General features: G+C 49.3%; 1 protein-coding gene across 11 annotated transcripts; it reads right to left on the reverse strand.

Annotated features, from left to right (window-relative positions):
* Positions 1 to 19: 19 nt before the first annotated feature.
* Positions 20 to 22,579, reverse strand: LOC130524358 (histone deacetylase 7-like). 11 transcript variants are annotated; one of them, XM_057030425.1, is made up of 25 exons: positions 22,417 to 22,572; positions 14,910 to 15,078; positions 14,557 to 14,644; positions 14,149 to 14,263; positions 13,508 to 13,587; positions 12,807 to 12,920; positions 12,607 to 12,695; positions 12,394 to 12,492; positions 11,912 to 12,062; positions 10,948 to 11,177; positions 10,633 to 10,827; positions 10,185 to 10,338; positions 9,979 to 10,112; positions 9,774 to 9,894; positions 9,643 to 9,692; positions 8,980 to 9,087; positions 8,636 to 8,691; positions 7,559 to 7,646; positions 7,032 to 7,151; positions 5,183 to 5,280; positions 3,663 to 3,781; positions 3,329 to 3,462; positions 2,779 to 2,863; positions 1,457 to 1,604; positions 20 to 1,379 (listed from the first exon to the last, which is right to left on the reverse strand). In XM_057030425.1, exons 1-25 carry the CDS (start codon positions 22,440 to 22,442, stop codon positions 1,349 to 1,351), a joined length of 2,802 nt encoding a protein of 933 aa, XP_056886405.1. In that variant the 5' UTR covers positions 22,443 to 22,572; the 3' UTR covers positions 20 to 1,348. The 11 variants fall into 11 exon arrangements, with proteins under 11 accessions (XP_056886405.1, XP_056886402.1, XP_056886397.1 ...); XM_057030422.1 differs by having other exon boundaries at positions 9,643 to 9,894; positions 14,910 to 15,075; positions 22,424 to 22,579; XM_057030417.1 differs by having other exon boundaries at positions 9,643 to 9,894; positions 22,417 to 22,574.
* Between the last annotated feature and the right edge of the window lie 1,619 nt (positions 22,580 to 24,198).

Consider the following 24,198-nt stretch of genomic DNA (forward strand, 5'->3'; position numbering starts at 1 on the left):
GAAGCATTGAAAACACCGCTCAAACGTACAATACTTTTATTAAGACTTCTTTTTTAAAGAAAAAACTGTAATAAACTGTACAGAAGCAGTTTTTTAAGGCTGTTGAAGAATCCAGGCACACAAGGTGGACATTTTGATCTTCAAGTTCTGGTATGATGGTATTAAAAAACATCAAAATAAGACATTGCATCGTTTACGACAAAAGATATGTAACTGTAAGGCTTCTCCGTCGCTGTCCCAAACACGTTAGCGTAACATTCTGACGTTGCCTAAAGGCAACACAAATAAAGAAAGAAAGAAAATGCGGCATTAGCATTTATAGCCAGCTCGGCGATGGCACGTCGTTCTCAGAGGCTTTGGTTGTCTTCGTGTCCAACTGTACGAAGTCAGCGGCGGCAATCTCCATGTCTGCGTCGCTCAGCTCGGAGCGCCGCGTTGTCAGACATGAAGGGAAGGAGGGGAAGAGGTGTTTTTGAAGACGCAGGTGGACACGATGCCGCTCTGAAGACTGGGGTCGTTTTTGATCCTCGCGTCCTGAAAACGCTCCAAGTGCGGTTTGGGATCGTCGGTAAATCTCCAGATGCTTCCCAGGCAGAATGTGGCTGATGGACCTCCTGACTCAGAGGCGGCGGTCTGCATCGTCCCGCTGACGTGTCTGCTTCGGCGACATTTCACAGGGATTATTCTGAAGGGGGACATTATTGCTCCGCCGACGACGAGGATTAACTGTGAGGCGTCAGAAGCGGCGCGTCTACATTCGAGATGCGCTCTGTCGAAGTCGTCTCTTCTCTTTTATCTGTGGAGGAGTCAAAACATCTAACGGCGTCTCTGTATGCGCTCCTCCGACTGGCCAAGAAGAGATTTGGTAAAATATGCGGACGTACACAACAATATGAAACATATGTATCTCAGAATTCACAATAGCTTCACACAAAACAATCTGCTGCTGACTTTCACAGGAGGGAAAGTGGGCCAGAGGTCAGCAGAAGATTTAAAGTCCAAACAAGTAAGACCCGCGAGTGTCATCGTGGCCATCGTGGCTGTCCAGTCCACGCCACGGAGCCAGTTCAGTGCAAAACAACTCCCACAACTCTCAGCATCTTCGGAGCCCTTTGACCCCCGCCGCCGCCAATGCAATGTCAGTGTGAACGGATTCTCAGAGGCGTCTCCAGGGTGATGTGGGTCGGAGCGTGGAGAGAGGAGCATCGGAGCGGCCTCCGGTCGTCCTTCTCCACCCCAATCCCGCAGAGGCGCCACTGAAGGGTAAACGTTGCTCAGGCGAGCAGGTCCGTGAACTGGCGAACGCAGGGGTCAAACTCAGGACATCGGCATCTGCGGGCGCCGGGCTTCAGGGGGAATCGCCGTTTTTGTCCGGCTTCCTTTAAAGACCAAAGAAACAACCCGATGATGGTCGGCGCCGCAGCGGGGAGAGCCGACGGACCTCGTGGGTCCTCACCTGTCCGAGGCGGCGGCTCTCACGGACAGCGAGGCGATGGCGCTGACGGCCTCTGAGTCCGAGTCTCGCCTCAGGCGCCGCCTCTGCGCCTGCTGGTAGGACAGATCCACGGTGTCGGCCGAGTCCTCTACGCTCTGCCAGTACTCACCTGCCGTGGAGCAGATGAGAAAAAAAGAAGGATTAATGCTCGGGGTTGTCTACATTTCACTGTTCTTTGTTTTACTTTCCATCCTGGATGTTTCCTCGGGGGCGGGCGCCTGCACTGCATTATTAAAGAAAAGTCGGCGGAGTTTGATCCTCCGGCCGGAGCTCTTTGATGTGCAAAGAAGCATCGACCGCGTTCTAAACAGCCCTCAGTCACAACGTCCGTGTTGACGAGCTCAGAAATGTAAACTCAAATTCAATCTGCTCTGAAGCTCTTCGGGCCTGTGACAGAGGGAGGAACTCAGATCGGCGACTCAGACGCACCCGTGTGTGCGTGCACGCGTGTGTGTTTGGCCGCGCATTCAGCTCACAGATATTTCATCCAGGGCCTAAATCATGAGCTTAACATTCCTGTGGCTTTGCAAATATTTTTAATTAATCTAATTTGGTTGGGATAACATTTATATGCAATCAGGAGGGGATGGAGGGAGGTCGTGTGCCAGAAAATCGTTTGAAGATAATTGGAGCCAGTGCGACTGTGTGTGTGCGTGTATGTGTGTGTGGGATAGCTGGAGGGAGGGATGGGAGACAGGGATGTAAAGGAGAAGAGGTGGCCAGGAAGCAGAGAAGAAAGAAGCGTATAGATGCGCTGTTTGTTGCACTGTTTGCACAGAAGCCCTGGAAGCCGCGGAGACGCGGGCTGAGGGACTTTCTCAGCGACCAAGTTTGGGCGAGAACGTGCAGAAGTCGCTGTAGCGCTCGCCCAAATGGAAAGTAAGCCGCTCCAAAATAAACCTGAGATCATAAGTCGCTGTAATCGATTGAAAGACAAGGCGATTGTGGCCGAAGCAGAGGCGAGAAGAAACAGGAGACGGTCCAGACTTGGACTGCAGGTGCTAAATCTGATGAGTTGGCAACTTTGTGAAGTCAAATAATCCTGTTATAAACAGTTCATTACAAAATGCTCAAGTGAGAATAATTTAGCGAGAACACGCGGGCGTTTCCGGCTCTGCAAATCTGCACGTGTGGTTTGATTAGATTTATTCCCCAAACGCGCAACGCTTTGATTCCTCACGCGGAGCATCTTTCCTGTATTTGCCTGAGTTGTGAACTCTTTGAAGTCTAATTCCCAACAGAAAAACACGCAAATTTGTTCTGCTTTTGTTCTTTGTTCTTACCGTGAACCTGGATGACGCTCTGCAGAGACTTGACAGCGTTCTCACAGGGTTTCTGCTCCAGAGTGGACGGAGACAGAGGCTCCACCTGAGACACAGCAGGGGTGAGACAATGAGCCCTGAGCTTTAGCAACGGGACGGCGTCGCAGCACATGTTGAGGTTTGTGGAGCCACTTTGAGGAGCTGTGTAACGTCAGGATCATGATGCGACAAAGGAAACGCTGCTCTGCTGCTCGACTGGTGCAAACGGAGCCACAGCGCTGAGATTAATTAGACCGAGACGGGTTTTCATGTTCACACCAGATCATCTGAATGTCAGAACGACAGTGGAGATTCGTTTCAACAGGCACTGAGGACTCGTGAAGCTCCAGACACACTTCTTAACTTTACGAACATTTACGCTCTGGATTGCACTTTAGTCCAGTTTCAGCCACATCTGGATGCCTAAATGCCCCGACTTGCTCCCGCGTAATTAACAAATTAGATATTTATATTATTGAGCAGATGGAAAGACTCACATATAGACATGCACATGCACGTGCATACACCTCACCTCCATTCCCAGCAAGGCGCTCACACAGGCTTCAGAGGCATCGCAGATGGCCTTAAGATCGTGCCCGCCCTCCAGGGCCAGAACCACCCGCCCTCCGGCCAGCGACATCAGCTGTCGGGTCAGAAAGCCGAAACCTGGGGTAGACACACACACACACACACACGAGCACACGCATACACATGTGAGTGTTCCAGCAAGATGAATATTAAAAGAAACTGTTGTGACATGTGAGACGAAACAGAGACGATTCAGCTCGCCCACAGACACGAGACTGAAGCATAATGGGTTTTGACTGGATCTCACACGCTAAAATGTTTTGCAGACTCAAACTCACACTTGGCTGTGACCTTGTAGCCCCCCAGCGATGACGAATGTCCAGCGACGGCATCGAAGCCCGCAGACACCAGCACCACGTCGGGGGAGAACTGGTGAGCGATGGGCATCACCACCGTCCTAGAAGGGGGGCAGAGGACTTTAAAACGAGGACACGCGCACAGGACAGTGTGTTGGCTGTTCATCAAAATTTTGATGGTTTTTGTCAGAATTGTGCGTTTGCTGTGAGGCAAAACACAGTAAAACCAAAGAGTGAACAGCTGAGGTGGTCAAACTGCACATCAACACCCCCCCCCCCCACTCCCGAATTCTTAACTGCAAACATTCACTCCGCTTGAAATCGGCGAGGCATCAATTATCGGAGGCCTCGTTCCAAGCGCTTGATCTCGCCTCCCGATCCACTCCTGGTAAGAGGCGAGTACAAGATGGTGGGCGGCTCCCAGGTGTGAACGTGTGCAAGCGTTTAAATGTGAACCAGAACCGGGCCGAGGGGAACGGCCAGCAGCGCTCTGCAAGAACCTTCCCCGCGCGTGCAAACTTGGCCGTCGCGCAGGTAAAAGCCACGAGGACGGGTATGTGAGCAGGCTCTGCCCTCTGCTCCGGGGAAACCACTTTCCTCGCCTCCCCGCTCTCCTCACTTCCTCTTGTCTCCCGCTGTTAGTTATTTAGCGCCAGCGTACAGCCCATGCCGCGTTTGAATCTCTCTCCTTCTCAGCGGCAGTTCAAAGACGCTTGCGTGCGTCTGGTTCCTATTAGGAGCTCGTCCCTCTTCTCACGTCACTGACAGCCAGCCATCTGGGATCCATTGGGCCTAATTATGCCGCCTTTGGATTCCCTAACAATGCACCCCCAGCTTCTCCTCTCCTCTGCTCTCAGAGTTTGTTACAGTATTTGTCAGTAGCCGCCGAGAAACGGGAAAGAAGGATCGGCCCCTGACTATATGTGCAAATTCTTACCGGCTCCTAATCAGCCACAGTATTGCCCACCCCCCCCCATACCACACGCCCCAAAAACAGGCATCTCATCCACAACTGCACTATGGTTAGCGTGTCATCATGCGTGTATGCACTTTAAACCCGGACTGAAGGCACCGGGCTAAAAACGTAATCGCATAAACACAAATTGGAGCGACAACAAACTGCCTTAACAGGCGGATTTGCATTTATTCGCACCAGATGGAAACCGCAGTCAAATGGAAATGTCCGTGCGGGACATGCTCGGACAAATGCTCACCTGGGCAGTTTGCTTCTTATAACTACTGCAGGGTTTTAGCCTTCCACCAAAACAGGCCCCTGAATCCATAAAACATCGACTTTCTAGGTCAACTTATTGACACTGTAGATTTTAGCATCACAAATTAGCTTAGATGGATGGATGGATGGATGGATGGATGGATGGATGGATGGATGGATGGATGGATGGATGGATGGATGGATGGATGGAAGGATGGATGGATGGATGGATGGATGGATGGATGGATGGATGGATGGATGGATGGATGGATGGATGGATGGATGATACCTGAAGGCAGCCAGGTACTCGGCGTCACCAATGGGAGGGTTCAACCCCCCCGTCCATCCTATGTTGACATTGAAGCCCTCGCCGGCGCCTTTGCCCACCTGGGGAAACAGGACATCGAGTAAGTGACAGCGAACAGTGACGCTCGTCACGCGTTTTGCACAATCAGCACAACTGCGCCGCCGCGATGTGTGAACGTGCATGGGGCGACACCAGGGAGTGATTATCAACCCTAAATGAAAGACGGATGACTATTAATTTGGCGCCCCTGCCCCTCCTTTTTGATTCTGACACAATTTGTCAGATGGTGTTATAAATCACTGCGAGCCACAACAGAACGTCGTTTATGATCCCCAAATTTGAGGCTGCAGCTTTAATGGGAAACATGTCACATTTGGTTGACGTATAAAAGGTTTTTTACTGTTTGTGTACAGCTCGGATGTCTGTCCACTGAAATGACTGTAAACTATGAGCGCAAAGGTGGCACAACTACCACCTACCAGAGCAGCAGGTGGCGAATTTCTTTTATTCAGTCCATTGTTATGTTGCCAGGAAGAAAATATGTTCTGGCCAGAAAGGGCAGCCTGACCGTACTGTTCTCAAACTAGCAGCCATTTCCAGGTTCTTCAGCATCTGACAGCTTGACAGTTTTGGAAGCAGGAGGCGGCTGATTTATGTACCGTTCTCCTGGCAACAAGGTGTGGTACTCTCCTTCATATAGGTATGCATGTGTGTGTGTGTGTGTGTGTGTGTGTGTGTGTGTGTGTGTGAATGCCAATGAGCATCGTGCAGCGTTTGTCTTTGCTCCTCTCAACTAGCAGGATGTTCACCGGGCAAATGAAAAACACATGATGCCTCTTATCCTCTGCCAACCAGTAATGCAGCCATGCATGTTTGAGCGTGCACGTGGACACACACATAGATAACCGTAGGGCCACACACACACACACACACATTTCTTGCTCCGAGTGTCCTGCGCCCCCTCGTTCTTGTGTTTGTGAAGAGCTGCAGGGCCTTCGCTGGTGCCCAGCATGCTTTAGTGGTGATGACATCACACCGGTGCCCTGTGGTGGGTGCTCTGTGCACCTTCACAGGGGATGGAGGGGCTCCGGAGGTTAACCACACAGCTCAGCAGAGGTTGGGGGAGCCACTTAAGGCAAAGCCACATCCAAGCCAGCCGAGCGTTTAATGCAGCGTCCCTCCCCTCCTCGTGGAAAAAAAACATCGACTGTCTCGTTCTCATCACTGAGCAGGAGGATGGGAGAGTAAAAAAGAGGGGGGGGGCACCACCTCGGGTCAGGGTCTGACTGGGGATAGTTATTGGTTTCTGGTGAGACCGCAGGCCGAATTCTTGCGCGTCTCAGTTTCCTGTTGTGAAATTCTGACATCTGAAACAGTTGAAATAAACAGCAGAAGACAGAGACGTTACGGCCGAGACGTTTTATTACCAGAGACCCGGACGCTGCGCCACACCGCCCCTGATATACGGCTAAAGCCCCCGCAATCATGACACAATCGTGGCTGTAAATTCAAGCCCTTTTGCTCGTTCCTGGATTTATTGTTGCTTTATCAGCCCTGTTGTGAGCAGTACACATCAGATCTAAGACCCCTGAGCTCCCGAATATCCCGCCGGATTTATATAATTACAGACTTTTTCTCTGCCAACTTATCTTCGCCGATTCGAGATATGAAGAACCTCCACCGTAAATCATCTGCTCCGCTAAGAGAACCTGCGTTTGGATGTTCATCGTGCCTCCGTCTGTTGTGTTTACAGGACTGCCGGTGCACGCACAAACACTCGGGGATCGCCACGGCAACATGGGAAACAGCAGACAAACACAGGGCTGCCTACCTCGCTGGGGTGGCCGCCGCCGGGAAAGAAGTTACCACCGTCGTATCGATGGAGAGAGATGTACAAAACACTGGGGTCGCTGTAGAAGGCCTCCTGAGTGCCGTTGCCATGGTGAATGTCCTGGACAGAGACAGCGGTAGGATGGCAGTCAGAATTTACAGAAAAATCTATAGGACACATGGGTTATCTTAACCGGGGCGTGTAATTCAGATGTGCAGTAGAAAAAGGCAGCCTCCGTGATGCCTGCAAGATGTTTCGCTGTCCAACGGCGGCATGTGGCGAGCAGAGATGAGGTGTGAGTGACGGCTCATACGACTGCGTGCGACTGTGTTTACTGTAAGCAAACGTGACGGTTCAGATCCCAGATGGAGCGCAGCGATAAGGGCGCCTAAATCTACAAAATGATGAGAAGCTTCTGCACTGGTGGGGGGGGGTTATGCATGGCTCCCGGGGACGTGCGTGTCGGACGAGCGAATCGGTAATTTGTGACTGCTCCGGGCCAGGCGGGGGCCGGCGATGGTGCTCACCCAGTCCACGATGAGGATCTTGCTGACGTTGAGCCTTTGCTGGAGCTGCTTGGCGGCGATGGCCACCGAGTTGAAGAAACAGAAGCCCCTGTTTGGAAAAACAGCGAGAGAGAGAGAGACAGTCGCACGTGTTCAACAGGACATCTCCAGTGAATCACTGTCACAGAATCACCATATGGACCTTAGGAGCCTCAAAGGCAGGTCCCCTGACTTAAGCAGTGCAGATCAGTTATTTAATGTTGATACACTCGTCTTCCAAAACGGCCTCTCACACGAGAACAAAAAACGCGTCGCATTTCCGAGAAAGGCATGAAACCACAAAAAAAGAGCTCATCACAACTCAACTTTCACTTAGCACTAAAAATGATAAGAGTGTGAATCGTTGGCAGGAGGTGTGACAGTTAATTTCAGAGAAATGAACTCACGACTTGGCCCCTCACTCAACGCTCCGTGTCTACAGCAAAGGTCTGGGAGAAAAGTGTTGATGTATGAAAAACAATGGAGGAATGTTGGAAGTGGCAGTGTCAGCAAAGGCCATAAACTCTGTGTGTGTGTGTGTGTGCGTGTGTGTGCGTCTGTGTGTGGATAGTATGTCATATACACTCATCTGTGGTGCTCATCAAAAACAGCCATTATTATCCCATAAATTAAAGAAGCAATCACACACACACACACACACACACACACACACACACACACACACAACACACACACACACAGGCCCAGATGAATGTATTTACTTGGTTAATGCTTCTTATCAAAGACAGACACAAACTGTGCACAGGGGCTTTTCTGTTTTGAGCCGTATGGAACTGTGTGGCTGCGTGGACGTACCTGCCCGTGATACACACACTCCTACACACAGTTACACACACGTGCATTAAGATTGCAAAACATACATCCTGTCCCTCTCTCTCACGTGTGCTCAGAAGTGTAGGTGATCCCTCAAAAATCGTCTCAAAGACTGTACAGAGGCCTACTGGCTCTTGGTTTACGTGTGTGTACATGCATGTATGATGCTATGTGCGCGTGAGCGTGTGTGTGTGCGTGTGTGTGTGTGTGCGCTGCTGTACTCACAGGGGGGAGGAGTGGGTTGCGTGGTGTCCAGGGGGTCTCACCACTGCAAAGCCGTTCTGCAGAAATCAAACATGAACCTCTCACTCACACACGATTCCTCACAATCGCGCCCGTTTACACTGTGTTCTTTTGCGTGTGTGTGTTTTAAGGTGTGTGTCTGCTAGACATGTGCGTTTGGACACAGATAATCGGTCACACAGCTGACAGGAAGTGTGACGCATCTGAAATGGATTCATGTAAAACTGGAAATGACGCAGTTCTTTCAGGGTTTTGCTCTTTAAAGCGCCACCTTAAATGAGTCTCCAATGAACTCGGGCGTGACGGTTCAGCTTCGGGCGACTCACCTTCAGCTCTCCCTGAGCCACCTTCAGCGCCAGGTCTGTGACGCAACCCGCAGCGATGCGGGAAGCTGTGGATGTGTGATGCTCGTTCCAGACTGTATCGATATCCACCTGTAAACACAGATTTACCAACCATTTCGATCCGTTTTTGACACAATGTTACCTCCAACTGGCTGCATTTCACTGTTATCCCTGTCATCTTCCCATGTTTACTTCTTCTAAACCTCCCTTTAACTTCTGGATTCTAATAACTGAGAATTCCTTCCTTCGTTCAGCCATTTTTACCTGTTTTATTCCCTCCATCGAAACCCAAACTCTTGTGTTTTAATGTTGAACCACACTTCAAAGCTCGCAGCCCTCTGCTGTAGCCGCACAATGAAATCGGAGGAATTCCATTCATGGCGCGCTTTACCATCTTGTTCCAATCACCCGTCTTTGCCAGAGCAGCCAACGGGCCGGAAATCCAGGGAGATCTGTCGTCTTATCAATGGACACCCAGCCCCCCTCCCCTGTCCCCACGTCCTCTCCTTTTCCGGATTTTTGTTCCACTTTTTTCTTCTTCTCTCAGAACAGCATGTTCTCTTTTACACCTTTACAATGTGTGTGTGTTTGTGTGTGTATGCTTGTGTGTGTGTTTGTGTTTGTGTGTGTGTGTGTGATACCCACCCCAACTCCTCCGCAGGGCAACATCACAAAAGTCCGCTGGGATAAAATTCCTGCAGCACAACAGAAAGTGCTCATTATATAATTCATCGCTTTGCCTTCTGAATGTATTTTGCTTTTTCTGCCTTTCTCACCTGCCAGCTTGCGGTTGTCCAGCTTGAGGCGGTTCAGCGGGTTGGTTCCGAACACCAGCACGTGCTTCTCTGAATGGACCGACTGCAGCTCCTCCAGGGTCGCCTTCCTGCTGCGGATGCGCTGCACAAGCACACACAAAGTGATGCAACACGCACGAGGGAGTATGGACGTGTTTGGACGCACGTGCGAGCGCGAGCGGCTCACCTCACACTGGCCTCGGAGGCCCCGCTCGTGCAGCCTGGACCAGATGCTCTGGACCCTCCCAGCATGCTCAGGGTGGCGACTGTTGTCCCCGCAGGTACACTGGTGCTTCTGCATTTGAGAGTCGTACACCAGGCCTGCACACACACATTTATTTGGGATTTTTCGTCATTCATTTCACGGGTTCCGGACGGAGAAGCGGACCACACCTGTTGTGAAGCGCAGCTGCGGGTTGGACAGGGTCAAGGACGGCACTGCGGTGGCTGGATGTGAAGGAGGCAGGGAGGTGGAGGCTGGGGAGGACTGGGTCCGGATAAGAGGCTGGTGGGGCCAAATCAGAGCAGGCATGCTTGGATGGAGCCTCTGTGGTTCAGAGATATGAGCAGAATTATTGCCAAATGATCCCATTATCATTTCATATCAGTTGAATTGAACTTGGCTGAGAGCGTCAGAAAATGAACAATTCAGCGTCCAGGTTTTCTAACTTCTAAAAATGAAGTTGCAGCGCCCCCTAGCAACGCAACCGGGTTAAACATAAATTCACCTCAAAGCCGGTGAAGAGCTGGAGTACAAATAATTTTCTAAAGGGTCCCAAAAACTTTCCAAAAGGCACATGATGTTTTTAAATTAAAAATGCTGCCTTCTGCAGGACCTCACCTGACTGACAGACTGTGGAGGTTCTGTTAAGCTCTCCCGTGAGGAGGTCGTGGACTCGGTGTCATACACTGAGTCCACGCTGGTGGTCCTCTGTCTACTCTGGTAGCTTTCCTCACACACTGAACCCAGTTCTGAGCTCGACACGGACGCTGTTCCTGAACTGATCTCATCCAGGCTCATATCTTCCGACGGAATCTGCAGAATTTCAATGGACTTTTATGTGAATTTTTTGTACATTTTTGAAGCTCCTAGAGCAGATAAACAGAGATTAGATTACACTTTACACTTTCATTGTCAACGTCGGCCATTTCTTACCTTGGTGAGCAGTGTATTTTGCTTGAACCTGTCCTGTACACTCTTGTGGAACTGCTGGGGCAGGTGCTGGACATATGAGGGATGACCGGTGTTCAGACTGAGAGGTGGGTGGCTGTAGGGTGGAGGCTCAGAGCGCGTTCGCTCCAGGGGTCTGTGCGAGGTGATTACTCCTTCCCTTTTGGACTGGTAAGGCTGCTTCTGCTGCAGAGGGACTCCACTCAAACCATAAACTGTGGGTTGGGAACAGAGATTGATCAAGAAAACAGTGGAGATGAACCTGCTGTGCATGTTAGAACTTTATCGATGCATTATCAGTCTGCGTCCAACAGAGGGAGCCGTTGGGCTATATATCAATTCCAGTCAAAGAAACGTAAATAAGACTGGTATGGTGTATTTATAATCTTTTATTTTTATTTTTATCGTGGGTACGTTTTAGGGCACCTTTCCACCTTTACATCTGTTGTTGGCTGCTGTGGCCATGCAGTTTTTTTCGCCTTTCAACATGCTGCAGCTGGAGGTAAATACGCATCTACGTCTGGTGTTATAAACGGCCTATTTCACAAGAATACAGCATCTCCTTGAGGAGCAAGAAATAAAACAGCTTCGATGGCTGCTAAAAACATGGAATTCTTTTCATTTTTGAATGTGACAATTATAAACCATGAAAGTCCAAGAATGCAGCTGTGCTTGGGTTTCCAGTGAAGGAATTAAATATTTTTTTTAACATGACTTCCAGTTGTTATTATCATCTCATTAGTTGCCAAAAAAATCCCAAAAAACAAAACTTTAAACGCTTGTATCGGACATGATCACACTCCTGGACTCATACAGATTTCCCACATTGCATGTTGATGCCACATGGTGCAGCCACGTGATATCTGTGCACGTCCAAAAGCCAGGCTTCTGCATATGTGCCTAGTGAGAGTCTCGTGATTCTTCTATGAAACATATTTTCACAACTCACAGGAGACAAACTGGGGATGGAGCAGTCCGGAATGTGGTTCCAGTATAAGCACAGGCTGTAGGTGCTGGGCCAGAGGGTTGCTTCCTTCCAGAGGCATGTAAACATGACGGAGAGAAGAACCAGCCAAAGGTCTGGATACTTGCACATCGGCCTGGTACAAAAAAAAAAGCAGGCGTGTTTATCATTTGCGTATCAAAGAAAATGAGGTAAAATGGAGAGTTTGAAGAGTTCAGGAACGCAGATAATTTTTTGCTATGTCACCAAGTGAGCAAACAGAACAAGACCAGCCGACTGGACATTAAAAACCCCCCAAAAAATCAAGAGGGAAGTGAAACGCTGAACACACAGCACCGCATTACTGTGCAAGGCACCAATATTGTATCCTTTTATCTCATCTTACATCACTAGATCTACCGCCTCATCGTCTTCTTAACGTCCTCACTTGTGGACTGTGGACAGAATATGTATATGTATTTAATCACCTGTGCAGGAAGTCCGGCAGTGATGTTGGGCATGGTGGTGGAACTGGGAGACAGGGTGAAATGAGCCAAATTACCGTCCTTCAACAGCAGTCTCTGCGCCTGCGACATTGATAAAGTCTCAGCTCTCTGCATCACACAACATGCATTTCTAGAAATAAACACAACTAATAAATTCTATTGATTAAACAAGCGGAACATAGCAGGGGCGCCGACCTCATGAGCCAGCGAGCTGCTGTCTGAGTGGCTGTCGTTGGGGGAGCTGCACCCTGACGCTGAGGTGCTGCTGCTGTTGGAGGACGAGTCTGGGCGACACCAATGAGACACGTCAGGACAACAGTCAGCGTGTGGATAAAAAAGTCCAGGAACGTCTCTGGGACGATGTGAAACAGAAGGTTTAAAGGTAGAAGGTTTACCCAGAGTCTCGGTCCTGTGTCTGACTGTAGGAGGGGCGCTGATCTTCCGCTGCAGAGGGTTCGGTCGGGTACTGATCATCTTCTTTATCTTCCACTTCAGAGTGGGCTCAGAGACTACACACACACACACACACACACACACAAAGGCAAACGAATCAACATGTGAAGAGGAACACACGCACACTGACACGTGCAAATGAAATTATCCCAGATTAAACAATCAATCAGGGGCTGGTTCAGAGCAGATAATAAAACAGATGTGTGTTGTTACTAAGCCTTCAGTGTGTGTGTGCGTGCGTGTGTGTGTGTGTGTGCGTGCGTGCAACAAAAAGAAACAATGGAATTTTGAATGGTTATTGTGTGAAACCGCTCCCACTTTTCATAACAAAGTGAGTGTTAGACCTGCCGGGACTCTCACACAGTTCATCTTACTTGTGCCTCGGTCCCGGTTATGTAACTGTTTAACTCTGCGCGTCTCGCTGTTGTTTTTACGACTGTTCGTTTACTCTCAGACCCCGCAGGCCCGCTGCTGGAGGAGCGCTCGCTCTCGCCCCCCCGTTTGTGCAGCAAAATGAGTTTGCTGACTTATTTACTTTGGGCTGAACTCAGATTACACCACAACAGAGCTGTAATGGAAAACCAGCGGTGACCTTCAGAGCTTTAACTGCCGTCGCAGACGCGCAGAGAGAGAAGGGACCGACCTGTCCGCCGAAGGGCCAGCTCTTTGCGCTGGTCGCAGGGGGGAGCCTGAGGTTTGGGGGACACGTCCGGAGTCGGAAGCCTAGGTGACCAAATCAATAAACATTTTCTCCGTCATTTGTTGTTTTAAATGATCTGACGATTGAAAGCGAGAACAATGCAGGATTACGTCGACAAAATGATGTCAGAAGGTTTGATGTTCATGAGAAGAGTTGAAAACATCGAGATTAGGAGCCATTTTTGTGGCTTCACGATGTGGAAATCCCCAGATTATCGATGGAATTAAAGATTAAATTAATGAAATCTCAGAGATCAAAAGCAAAAATTCTCAAACTGAATTCAAAAGCCACAATTATAAGATTAAAGAGATCACTCTCGGATTTTAGAATTAGTCAAAGCGTTACTTTAAAAGTAATAGTAATAATTCAAATATCATAGTCAAACTCTGGATTAAATTAAAATGAAAGTAGTCTGTCAGCACTACTTTCATATCACTTGATTTAAAAAGTGAAACATTTGGACATTAAAAGCAAAAAAAGAGATAATAGCCAAAATTCTGACATTAAAACCAGATGAAAATAAATTCAATGAGTAAAATCGGTGATTAATCAGGAAAACCTGATTATATGGTGGCGGCGCTCACCTGTAGGCCAGCGTGGGGCTGCAGTGGTTGGGGGTGACCCTGTCCTGAGTTGGCTGGCTCTTCATTATTATGTGTTCCCGAAGTTTCTGCCTGACCAGAGGGCTGGCCACAGCGCCTAACAGCCCATAAAATCACTTCATCAGGGAAACACCAGACATCTGGATCACACGCAGTCACGAAATACAACCAAGAAGTCACCCGGCCAAAACTAAGAAAATATTCTGTTTTAAGTTACAGCAGATAAAGGCTCAACTTTCTCGTCGCACCTCTGTTTGTGAACGCGCCACAAAAACGCTACAAATCCCCAACATTTCAAGGAAATGCAGCATGTGACTCAGAGTGAGTCAGCGGCCTTTCTGGAAATGCAAGAAAACAAATTTGACCCTGGAGAACGGTGCCCCTACTCACTCTGCTCATCTTTATTCTTTCGTATCAGCTGCTGCAGCTTTTCTCTTTTCTGCTCCTCCATCTCTCTTTGCCTGTGCTCCACGTTATACTGCAGGAAACGAAAAAAAAGACGATTACTTTGCTCTGTTTTGCATTTGGTTTTGCATCCCCCCGTCCCACCCCGTTACTGACTATTCCCTCTAAACCGGCACATCAGCTGAGCCCCACTGTTGAACTTACACCTCCGATACAGAGCTGATGTGCTCCGTCTGCCTTTTCTCCTCCACACAAAGCAAACTCCCCACTCCCTCCCCGGTGCACGTTATATTGCTCTTAAGATTCACAGGTCCCACCTCGCGCTTTTCTTTACCCACCTGCAGTTGCTGCTGGGTCAACTGGGAGCAATTCTGAGAAGTGAGGGGACCCAGGAAGAAGGGAGGGTGGGGGGCCAGCATGGCAGAGTCTGGGCCTGGCTGTAGGAACCTCTGGGTCACTCTTAAGTCCATCGGGGGGTCCCCATGTACAGACAACGAATCCTTACTGCTGACGACCGCAGAGGAGAGAAGAAAACGGCTGAAATGGGGGGAAGAGTCTGACTTTTATAACACAGATGACGGCGTCCTGGGTGAAGCAAACATGCTGTCCTCTGATGAAGAGGGGCTGCACCATTTCCACTCACTCGTGCCTAAATTCTGCGATTTCTCCAGTCCCGTTTGATTTCACAACTGGGGAACTGGCCCGGGTTTAGCATTGAATTCACAGATGAAACACAAGGTTGTTCCTGCATGTAAATGGGGTGGGGAGACGAGCCTGGGGGTCGCACATGCCAACTCGCCCTCTGCCTCCAGAATTTAGAGATAGTTACAGTGCAGACTGTATGACAGCAGAACGTGACCTATTGAGGGGGAACTTGTGACGAACTATAAAAACAGCCACACAAAAAAGAACGTTCGCAATCTCAGGAATAACCTGATACCACGCTTACATGTATGTCAATGCAGCCGTCACCAGAAACCAATAAACGTGATGAAGATGGTTTCGGTGCTGATTCAAAAGTGTGCGCGGCGAGGAAAGGGACACCTGAATCCCTCTGGGGTAGAGCAACAGTAGGCGGCAAAGTAGGCCATGGAAAAGTGTGTGTGTGTGTGTGTGTGTGTGTATGTGTGGGGGGACAGCTCAAAGCCAAAGCAACAATCAAAGTTTTGATCCAAACTGAAACTGGTGCAGTGACGACAGTACGAAGGCGCCTTTCGTCACATGCAGACCTGCTTGGGGCTGCACAATGATGCCCAAACAGTGTCAAAAGTCACATTTTCATCGACGGATATGAAACCACAAAGGTTTCTCAAACATGGACCAGTCCATACGGCTCAAATCTGATTTCATGCTGACGTTTTTCACTTCACTTGTGGCATCTCAGGCTAAAAGAGCGCTAGTAACCGTCAAATATCTGGAGTTTGTTCCCGACACTGTAACCTCCCCACACCCAGTGTCCTCTTATGAGTCCATACATGCACATGATCAGGAAGGCAAGATTCCACACATACGTGGGTACGTCTGTTACCAAGGCAACCACACAGCTATGCCGATTATGACTGGACACAGAAATTGGACGCCATTACTTGCGACTATTAGCAAAGCTGAGGGATAATGTTCTGCCTGCATTGGCCCTTGTTGCCTCATCGTAATCTGACCTTGTCAGGTAACTCCGCTGTGCCAAGCTGTCAGAAACAACATGGAAATATTTGAGCCTGCCCCACTTGGAGGACTCCTGCATGGCCGTCATTGCTGAGCAGAGCTCGGTTTAGGTGCGTTTCAGACAACAGGTGTAGCTGCAGCAACACTGTGCGGGCTTCTATTCGTCATAGGTCACATGGTCCATAAATACTTTATAAACTGTATCAGTGTTGGGAAGGTGATGGTGGAGACCTATGCGATATGCAATAAACACACACACACACACACACACACACACACACACACTTGATGAACACAAAGTCAGGGTCCCTGAGACAGGAAATGATCAGGAAGTCAGTTGTACTTAAATGTGAACAGAACAGAAACAACTGTGGTGTATTTTTACTGTGAACAGTGAAGCTGAAACACACACAAACACGCACGTACACCTATGCGCACACAAACACACAAACTTCCAGTAACTCACGTCGTGCGTTCGTTTGAATTAAAGAAAACCCACTTTGACAACGTGACTTTAGGAGATTTTGTGACATGAGAGGACACAAAACCTGCCTGGTCACCATTATAACAACAGATAAAGTTTCCTCCACTGGGCTCCTGAAACACCTCCGAAGCCTCATTACCTCCTCGTGTTACTAAGAGTGTGTTACTGGCACAAAAGACTCTTGTTACAATCTCAACACTCAAAAAAGTTTTACAAAATGTGATTGTTTAAGCGCTTTGAGCAAGAATACGGATGCTGTTATGATATTAAAGAGAAAGATGTGCATGAAGATAAGGTGTGTGTGTGTGTGTGTGTGTATGTGTGTGTGTGCGTGTATGTGCAGCTCTTGTTTGAGCTCTCTGCTGCTAAAAATAGCCAGGAGACAAACTTCTGGTTTCTGTAATAACACGTTCATTTCGCAACCATCATCCTCTTTCTGTGCGCCTTCTGCTGCCACACACACACACACAGACAAGCGTGCACAGACACATGCACACACTTACATAGAAACAGCTACTTCCTGTTTCTAAAGTTAGCCTTCAACCTAGTGCAATATCCTTTTAGTTCTTTTACACAAAAAGAAGGTGCTATTTTGGTAGGAGTCGTTACTGGTGCACTGCAGATGCAGACAGCAGCGTTGACGTCCAGGCTGAGTTTGGAGGGATTTCGGGGAGCACCTCCTAGAAGTCAAGGGGGGGGGGGTTCTGAACATCCACAAAAGCTGCGACGTTGTCGCGGTCACATCTGAGAGGAGCTCCAAAGAAGAGCGGTGCTCAGGATGCCCCCGAGACTGCGATAGCAAAAACAATTCAAATAACTTCCTCTTGCAGAAATACATTCGATTTCCGTCTGCTGAGCGGCTGATTCCGCCCCGTCCTTCTCCCGCTTGGCCCCCTCCTGCAGCGCCTCAGTCCAGCAGCCATCCCTCCATCCTTTCTCCAGAGGAATTCACAGCTGTCGAGGATATTCTGTCCCTCTGGCTGGGAGCAGCTGGAGTGTCGCTCCCCGTCCGTGCACATCAACATACGTGTGCGTTTGTGCCCATCTATACGTGTCTGGGTATTAATAACCCACAGCTGCTTCTGCTGAGCGAAAACAACAGGTCTTTGTGTTTGCGAAAGCCGGACCTGCTCGCGCGACAGTTGAGGCTACAGGGGCACATGTGTGCATCAGTGCCGCTGCGTATTAATAGAGCCCAGCGGAGGAACACTGCAACGCTTTGTGCCAGCGCTGGTAGATGTTACCACGGAGGTCTATTTTTAGCCTCACCTGTTGGCAAAATCTCTTGAGTTGTCGAGCGGGAGCGTGCAAGTGCGAATGCTGATGACACTGGCTTCGCATGCTGCGCTTCCTTCACGTATTAATAGCTTCACGCCATTTGTATTTGTGAGTTTTGTGGCCCATTTGCCCACAGATGTGTCTGGTGTGTTTTTTGTGTTGGGTACGTCCCTCAATGTGAGGACCTGGTGACAGGGCGGATCCTCAGAAGATAAGTTATCTGAGTTATTTTAAATTTGAGGAAACGTCGTCCTACCCACGAAATGCATTTCAAAATCAGTTCTTTAGTCTTTGTTGATGCAGTAACGTCTCCGTCGAGCACAAGATCCGGCCCATTTCCTTTCTTAGCAAGCAAAAGCGAACTATTTCATTTGACTTTTTTTCCCCTCCTTCCATCTCCGTCTGTTCTCCTCTGTACTGTCCTTATTACGTTCTTCAACCAAAAAGATCAGAGGTCGGGAAGCTGCGAGACCTCTCCTGACGACGCGTCCCCCAGGCGGGGCAGAAAATGACGAGGGGTCACCGGCTCACTGTGCAGTTGTGTGTATCCCAGAATGTCACAAGCTAACACGCTCTGTAGCGTAACTCTCCGGCTTGATTTCTCACAACCAAAACAGAGTGACAATTGTTGAAAGGCTTCTCGTTTCCCCTCCCGTGGGTCAGAACGGGGAAACAGAGCCAGATCTGGCCAGCGTGCTGTCATAAGGTTGGCATGAGATTGAAACTGCCGTCGCCTGAGGTTGCACACAAGATCTTTAGGGTCATGATGAACAATTAAACTCCACTGTAGGACTACAACATGGGTACAACATAGATACTGCACCATTCATGTGCTGCTATCAGATTCAGTACAAACAATAATGGTTTTATACTTGTAAACTGCTTTTTTAATTTTAGCATTTAAATGGCCCATTACAGCAAATGCATGCCCTTAATTGGACGTACCTCAATCTAATTATTGCACACTAGAGTTTAAGGCATGGGATGTTTGTTCGCTCAGTCCGCTCAGAACACCAAAGTTCTGGGTCTGAGTCCAGGATTGGGATTTTCTAGGGAAGGTGGATTAGAAGGTCTGGACTCAAAAGAAAAGGATGATCCCGCACATGATACAGAGCTACTGTTTTTTTTTTTAACGAAGAGTGTATCAGCAGTCAGCTGAGCTGATCTTAAATCAGGAACAGGAAATGTGATCTGGAAGAGTGGCCGTTCCAGAACACTGTCCCTATTGTCAGCGTGCAGCTACTGGGAAAACACAGCGGGCTTTTAAGGCCATCTGTCCTGGGAAAATGGCTGAGAATCACAAGCAGGTCAGGGCAGGAAGGCACCCCAAACACCGATGGCAGCACCATCTCGCTCATATGCGATTATTGGGCAACCTGGGGTAACATCAGGCATTATCAGCCCTCACCTCCCCTGCCGCTGAGGTAGAACACTACACAGCAGCCAAGAGGCCGCTCGGCCAGACAGCCGATCAGTCTGTGATATCCCAGTGAATGAGAAGCTGGTCGACTCACTCAGAGTTCTGCAAGCGTGTATGGGGAGAATGCCATCAATTCAAATAATGTTTAGATCTATCGAAGTTGGATGTGTTCACATCTGACTGGGCTTCAGTTTGATGCATGAGTGGAGATGCTATGAGAGCCCAGGCGGACCTGCTGTTACTGTATCCCTGCAACAGCAGCGAGTCTCTGACCTCATCCGCACAGACACAACTTAGAAACGTGAAACCTTCATTACACGCACGGCTGCTGTGCGTGTGTGTGTGCTTTCGTTTTCAAAGTGAATGAGAGAATTTTGAAAGCCGCCCAATCACATAAACACCTTGAGTTACTAAAGACAATCACTCAGCTAACGGAGCGTGAAACGTCTCCCGTTGACCGTTTTCCCCTTTAACTTCGAAGAATTGTGATAACTTGGCGGCTGTTTGACACCTATTCATCTGTGAAGCTTTAAATGTCTCAGTCAGGCGCGCCTTTACGCATGTGTGACGCAGGACAGGTGGAGTTCGCCCAAGACTCAAACAGATGTATAATATTATCTGCGCCTGTAGAGGGTTTGACATATCCTACCTTTTAAAGGTGCGGTTCAAGCGCGACGCATGTTCCAAGGTCGGGGGGCTTTATTGGAAGAATCGACCCCAAACGTTAGTCCGTCTATGTCTCACTGACATCCTGATCCAACCAGGCGTTAACGAGTCAAAGTTTTCAGCCCTCGGTGACGGAAACGCCGCAGTCGGAGCGGGGCCAAAACCCAGCGAAGCTGAAACATGTGCGGGAGGAATTCTGCGGAGGCTGGGTCAGACGGGTCGGTCCGCGCTGCTCCGTGTCTTCACCGGGTCTGAGAGGCTGCCAGCAGAACTTTCTGACAACATCTGCGCGCAGTCACACTTTCGACTGTGCCTCACCGGTGTGAGGGCTCCATCTGCCGAACCCAACCGGATACGCATCCCCGCCTACATACGTGCGTGTGTGCGGGTGCGTGTGCATGCGCCTCCACCTCAGACAGACTATATCGCTGTAGCTCATGTTGCGGCGCGCAAGTGTGTTAGCACGCCTGCACAAACGTGCACATGTTTTGGAGGGGGAAAAAAAACTCGGTCGGAATCCACCTTAACCCGGTTCTGTAAAGTGACCCAGTCTCGTCACATTAAAAATTACACGCACATCCAGGTGGAGCGCAATTTCTCAATGACGCTGTGACTTTAAAATTAAAAAAAGAAAAGAAACGAAAAGAAAATCCAAGGTGGAGCCGCGCCACCTGTAGGGCGCAACGCTGTTCCAGTCACAGGAAACAGGAGGAATGAGAGGAATGCAGCCAGGCAGTACGGCGACAGAGGGCAGTTTTAGCCGGATACCGAGCTAACTGGACCAGTAGAGTCTGGATGACTGAGAAGGTCCAACGTGACCATTTAAAGAGCGGATGTGATGCCCTTAGAACCAAAATGGAAGGCTGGCTTCACCGTGGGTGCTGCTGTTCTGACAGGCCAGTGTGGCTAATGTGCGTGATGTTGGAGGAGTCACTGGACATAAATAAAGACAGGCAGAGATGTAGTCATGGCTCATCTATGTGCTCACCTTTCCCCACAGTGACTGTGCGTTTAATCATTATTTCACATGATTATGACCCTGTGGGGCGGAATGTCATCCAAGAGCATCCAGAAGGTCCGTGTGACATCACGAGAGCGATTCAGGTTCTGGTTGGGCCCTCTGAGCTCCATCTTTGACGCGTGCAGGCTGACTGTGGCGGAGGCGGGTGGCCTCCTCGGCGCCTTACTCTCCCAAAGCAAACCAAAGTCAGCCCACACAGGAGACTCTGCTCGCCTGCTTTCTGCGTATTCTCGCCGCGATGCAGGAAAAGGAGCCGCGCCGCGACGCCTTCGATAAAGGTCAGAGCGCGGCGCTCAGAACATCATAAAGTGCTGTGAGACCGTCTGTGGCGAGCCCTTTAAAACACAACACATGTCAAACCGAGCACACCTGTGGAGCTAAAACAAACCCTTCTGACAGCGATCGATTTAAGAGCCGCCAGACAGACAAAAACCCCAAGAAGGTCAGAAACGGGGAACATGGGGATGCATTTGTGACATTTAAAGTGGTTTCTGCTTCTCTAGAGCGCTTCCTCATTGAAAGTCTTAAACAGCTCCAATTTGTGCAGAGAAAAAAAAACACTCCCCCCCAAGAGGGGGGTGCTAAAGTAACCATTCAACCTCTACGTGTGATGCCCTGGTATAAAATAAACTTCAGACCTCAGCAAGATTCAAGGTGTTCCTCCCTCTCAGTGGGGTCTGCTTTGGGGGGGGGCTTTTATCACACCCCACAACAACACCACTCATCATGCAACAGGTACTCTGCTGTTAAGTCCTCACTGAGGATTTATGAGTTGCCACAAACTGGGCGTCAGGGTCAGCAGAGGTCAGACGTGTTGGTCACAATCAGATCATGTAATTGCCCTGTCTCACACACATGCCTCTGGGGGGTTTCCAGGCCGCGCCGCTCATCCCGTGTCCACAGGGTTGACCAGTTAATCACTTGACTGGAGTCGGGGTCAGAAGTTGTGAGGAAAAGAAATGGCAGATCAGTTTGAATGATCATCAAGCACGATTTGGTTTCTGGTCAACAGACGGGCGGCGGAATTGAAAACGTTGTCTGCTTCTAATTTTTCCTCCTCTTCTCGGGAAACATCGCTTGCGAACCATCTTTTCGGGATTTGCAGCCATTCTTAATGTACAGTAAACCCAGAGCGAAGCAGAACCTCCCCAGACTGAATCCAAGCACTTGCAACCATCCACTGGTACCTTTAAAACCTCCTTCCACACGTGGAAAAGCCCCAGAACATCTACGGCCCCTCCTGACAGGCCGAGACGCTTTTGACACAGCTGTTACGCATTCTTTCACAGACAGATGTGCACAAACGTGCTGTACCTCCTACCGGGTTTAGTAGCTGACATCCAGTCAGATGAGGAGTCGTGCTCGTACGGCACTTCAGTCAATCAGGGAGGTGTCGGGGGGGCGCGGAGCGACGATAGATCCTGCTGGGACGGCGGGACGGTGCAGCAGCAAAAGCCCGGCTGTGGACTGACACTCAACTGTTTCACACAATGAGCTCACTCTGACTTCTCTCTCTCTCTCTCTCTTACACACACACACACACACACACACAGTTGCTCAGCTATATCAGCCCCCATGAAACTTTCTGTGTGTATTACTGCCTCCGTAACAAGAGGAAGTTTTCTTTGTGTGTGTGTGTGTGTGTTTGGGGGACAAATAAAGGAAGGACAGCGACTGATCGCGCTTGTGGCTGAGGGACAATTGCAGGAAGTGTTGACTTGGGATGTGCAGGACCAGAATAAGAAAGCCAGAGACACAACATGGTAGCTGGGTTCCAGCGCTCCTGCAGTGGTTCTTTTGGCCGTAACCAGGACAAACCTCGTGTGCTGAAACACGCTTTTTTCACTCGCGTGACCTGAAATGCAATTTTCTGTGCCGACAACACAGCCGAGACACTGTAACAGCGACCGACAACCGGCTACAGAGTAAATGGGAGAAACTTGCTGGGATTTAAGTGATGTTTTCATTAAGTAAATGTTGAAATGTCTGGGTCTGCTGCTCCACCGCTGCTGTCTGAGTTTGGGTCTTTGTGGGGGCTCCGTATCAGAGCTGAGACACCAGCTGACGCTAAAGAGTTCAACATCTCCACCTTCATTTCCCTCCGTCCAAACAGTTCGGGATTATCGTTGTGGTTCGCATGTAACTTCATCCTTTGGGAAAAAAGGCTCTGGCCAAGTCCTGTGTGGAGGTCAGGACCCTCTGTCCTGGGGTCAAGTGTGAGGGATCCCGAGGTCACATGCTCCCCGGTCTCAGTTTCTACTCAAACAAACCTTCTGGAGAGAGGAGGATCAAAACTTCAAATATACAAAAGCAGCAGCTCCAAAGAGCGACATTTCCTGTATTTTGGGGATTTTGGAGGTCATTAATTATTTTTTTCTGCCGTCCGATGGAGGTTTATTTGCTGCAGAGCTGCGAAGAAACTGACACACCCAAACTTTCTGATCTTCATGATAAACCCTAAACATGACTGACGATCACCACTTCTGTCGGTGGTGTGGTTGTCATGGTAAAAGTTGCCATGGCGTCATGTCCTGGCGCGGTGGAGTCGCTCGGTTCACAGCTCACGCGTGCTGCGATCATTATTCAGCCCCTCTGTCGGCTTTATTCCGTATATTCTGGTGATTGCAGTCAGAGCCGGTTGGAAAGTCCATCCGAGCTGATGGAAACAGCTAATCTGTCCTCTTTGAATCCCAGGGAGGAAAAGGAGAGGCTGATAAGGAGCAGGTTAAGAGTCTGCGAGGAAGACAATGGGCCGGCATCATCTGGGAACAGGAGTCCCGATAGATCAAGCGTCAGGACCCACGGGGACGACTTTATCTCCCCGAGCAGTGGAGACAAATCAGGGAAACACTGGAAACCACTTATCAGCACGTGACCCACTGCCTATTTTATCCTGTTATAGGGTAAAGCGTGTTTACTTTATGACCTTTACTTGACGGCACTGCTAAGAAAACGTGCGAGCTGCTTCTGAGCTTTAACACGCGCTTGTGAGAGGTCTGCAGCTCTGTTTATTTGTCTTCCGCTTGTTTATTTGTAAGGACTTCGTTTTATTGAGAGAGGAGTGGATACAACATTTACTGGAAGCCGTTTTCATCT

The sequence above is a fragment of the Takifugu flavidus genome, chromosome 4, assembly GCF_003711565.1.
Source record: "Takifugu flavidus isolate HTHZ2018 chromosome 4, ASM371156v2, whole genome shotgun sequence".
NCBI lineage: Eukaryota > Metazoa > Chordata > Actinopteri > Tetraodontiformes > Tetraodontidae > Takifugu > Takifugu flavidus.

What these genes read in the sequence shown, in the direction of transcription:
- LOC130524358 (XM_057030417.1), bottom strand. Translation starts at nt 22,442, where the DNA reads ATGTCAGCTACTAAACCCGGTAGGAG. An exon ending in CTGCCGGACTTCCTGCACAG is followed by an intron (nt 12,063 to 12,393) that starts GTGATTAAATAC and finishes TTTTTGTACCAG; the next exon opens with GCCGATGTGCAAGTATCCAG. An exon ending in GCAACCCACTCCTCCCCCCT is followed by an intron (nt 7,647 to 8,635) that starts GTGAGTACAGCA and finishes TTTTCCAAACAG; the next exon opens with GGGCTTCTGTTTCTTCAACT.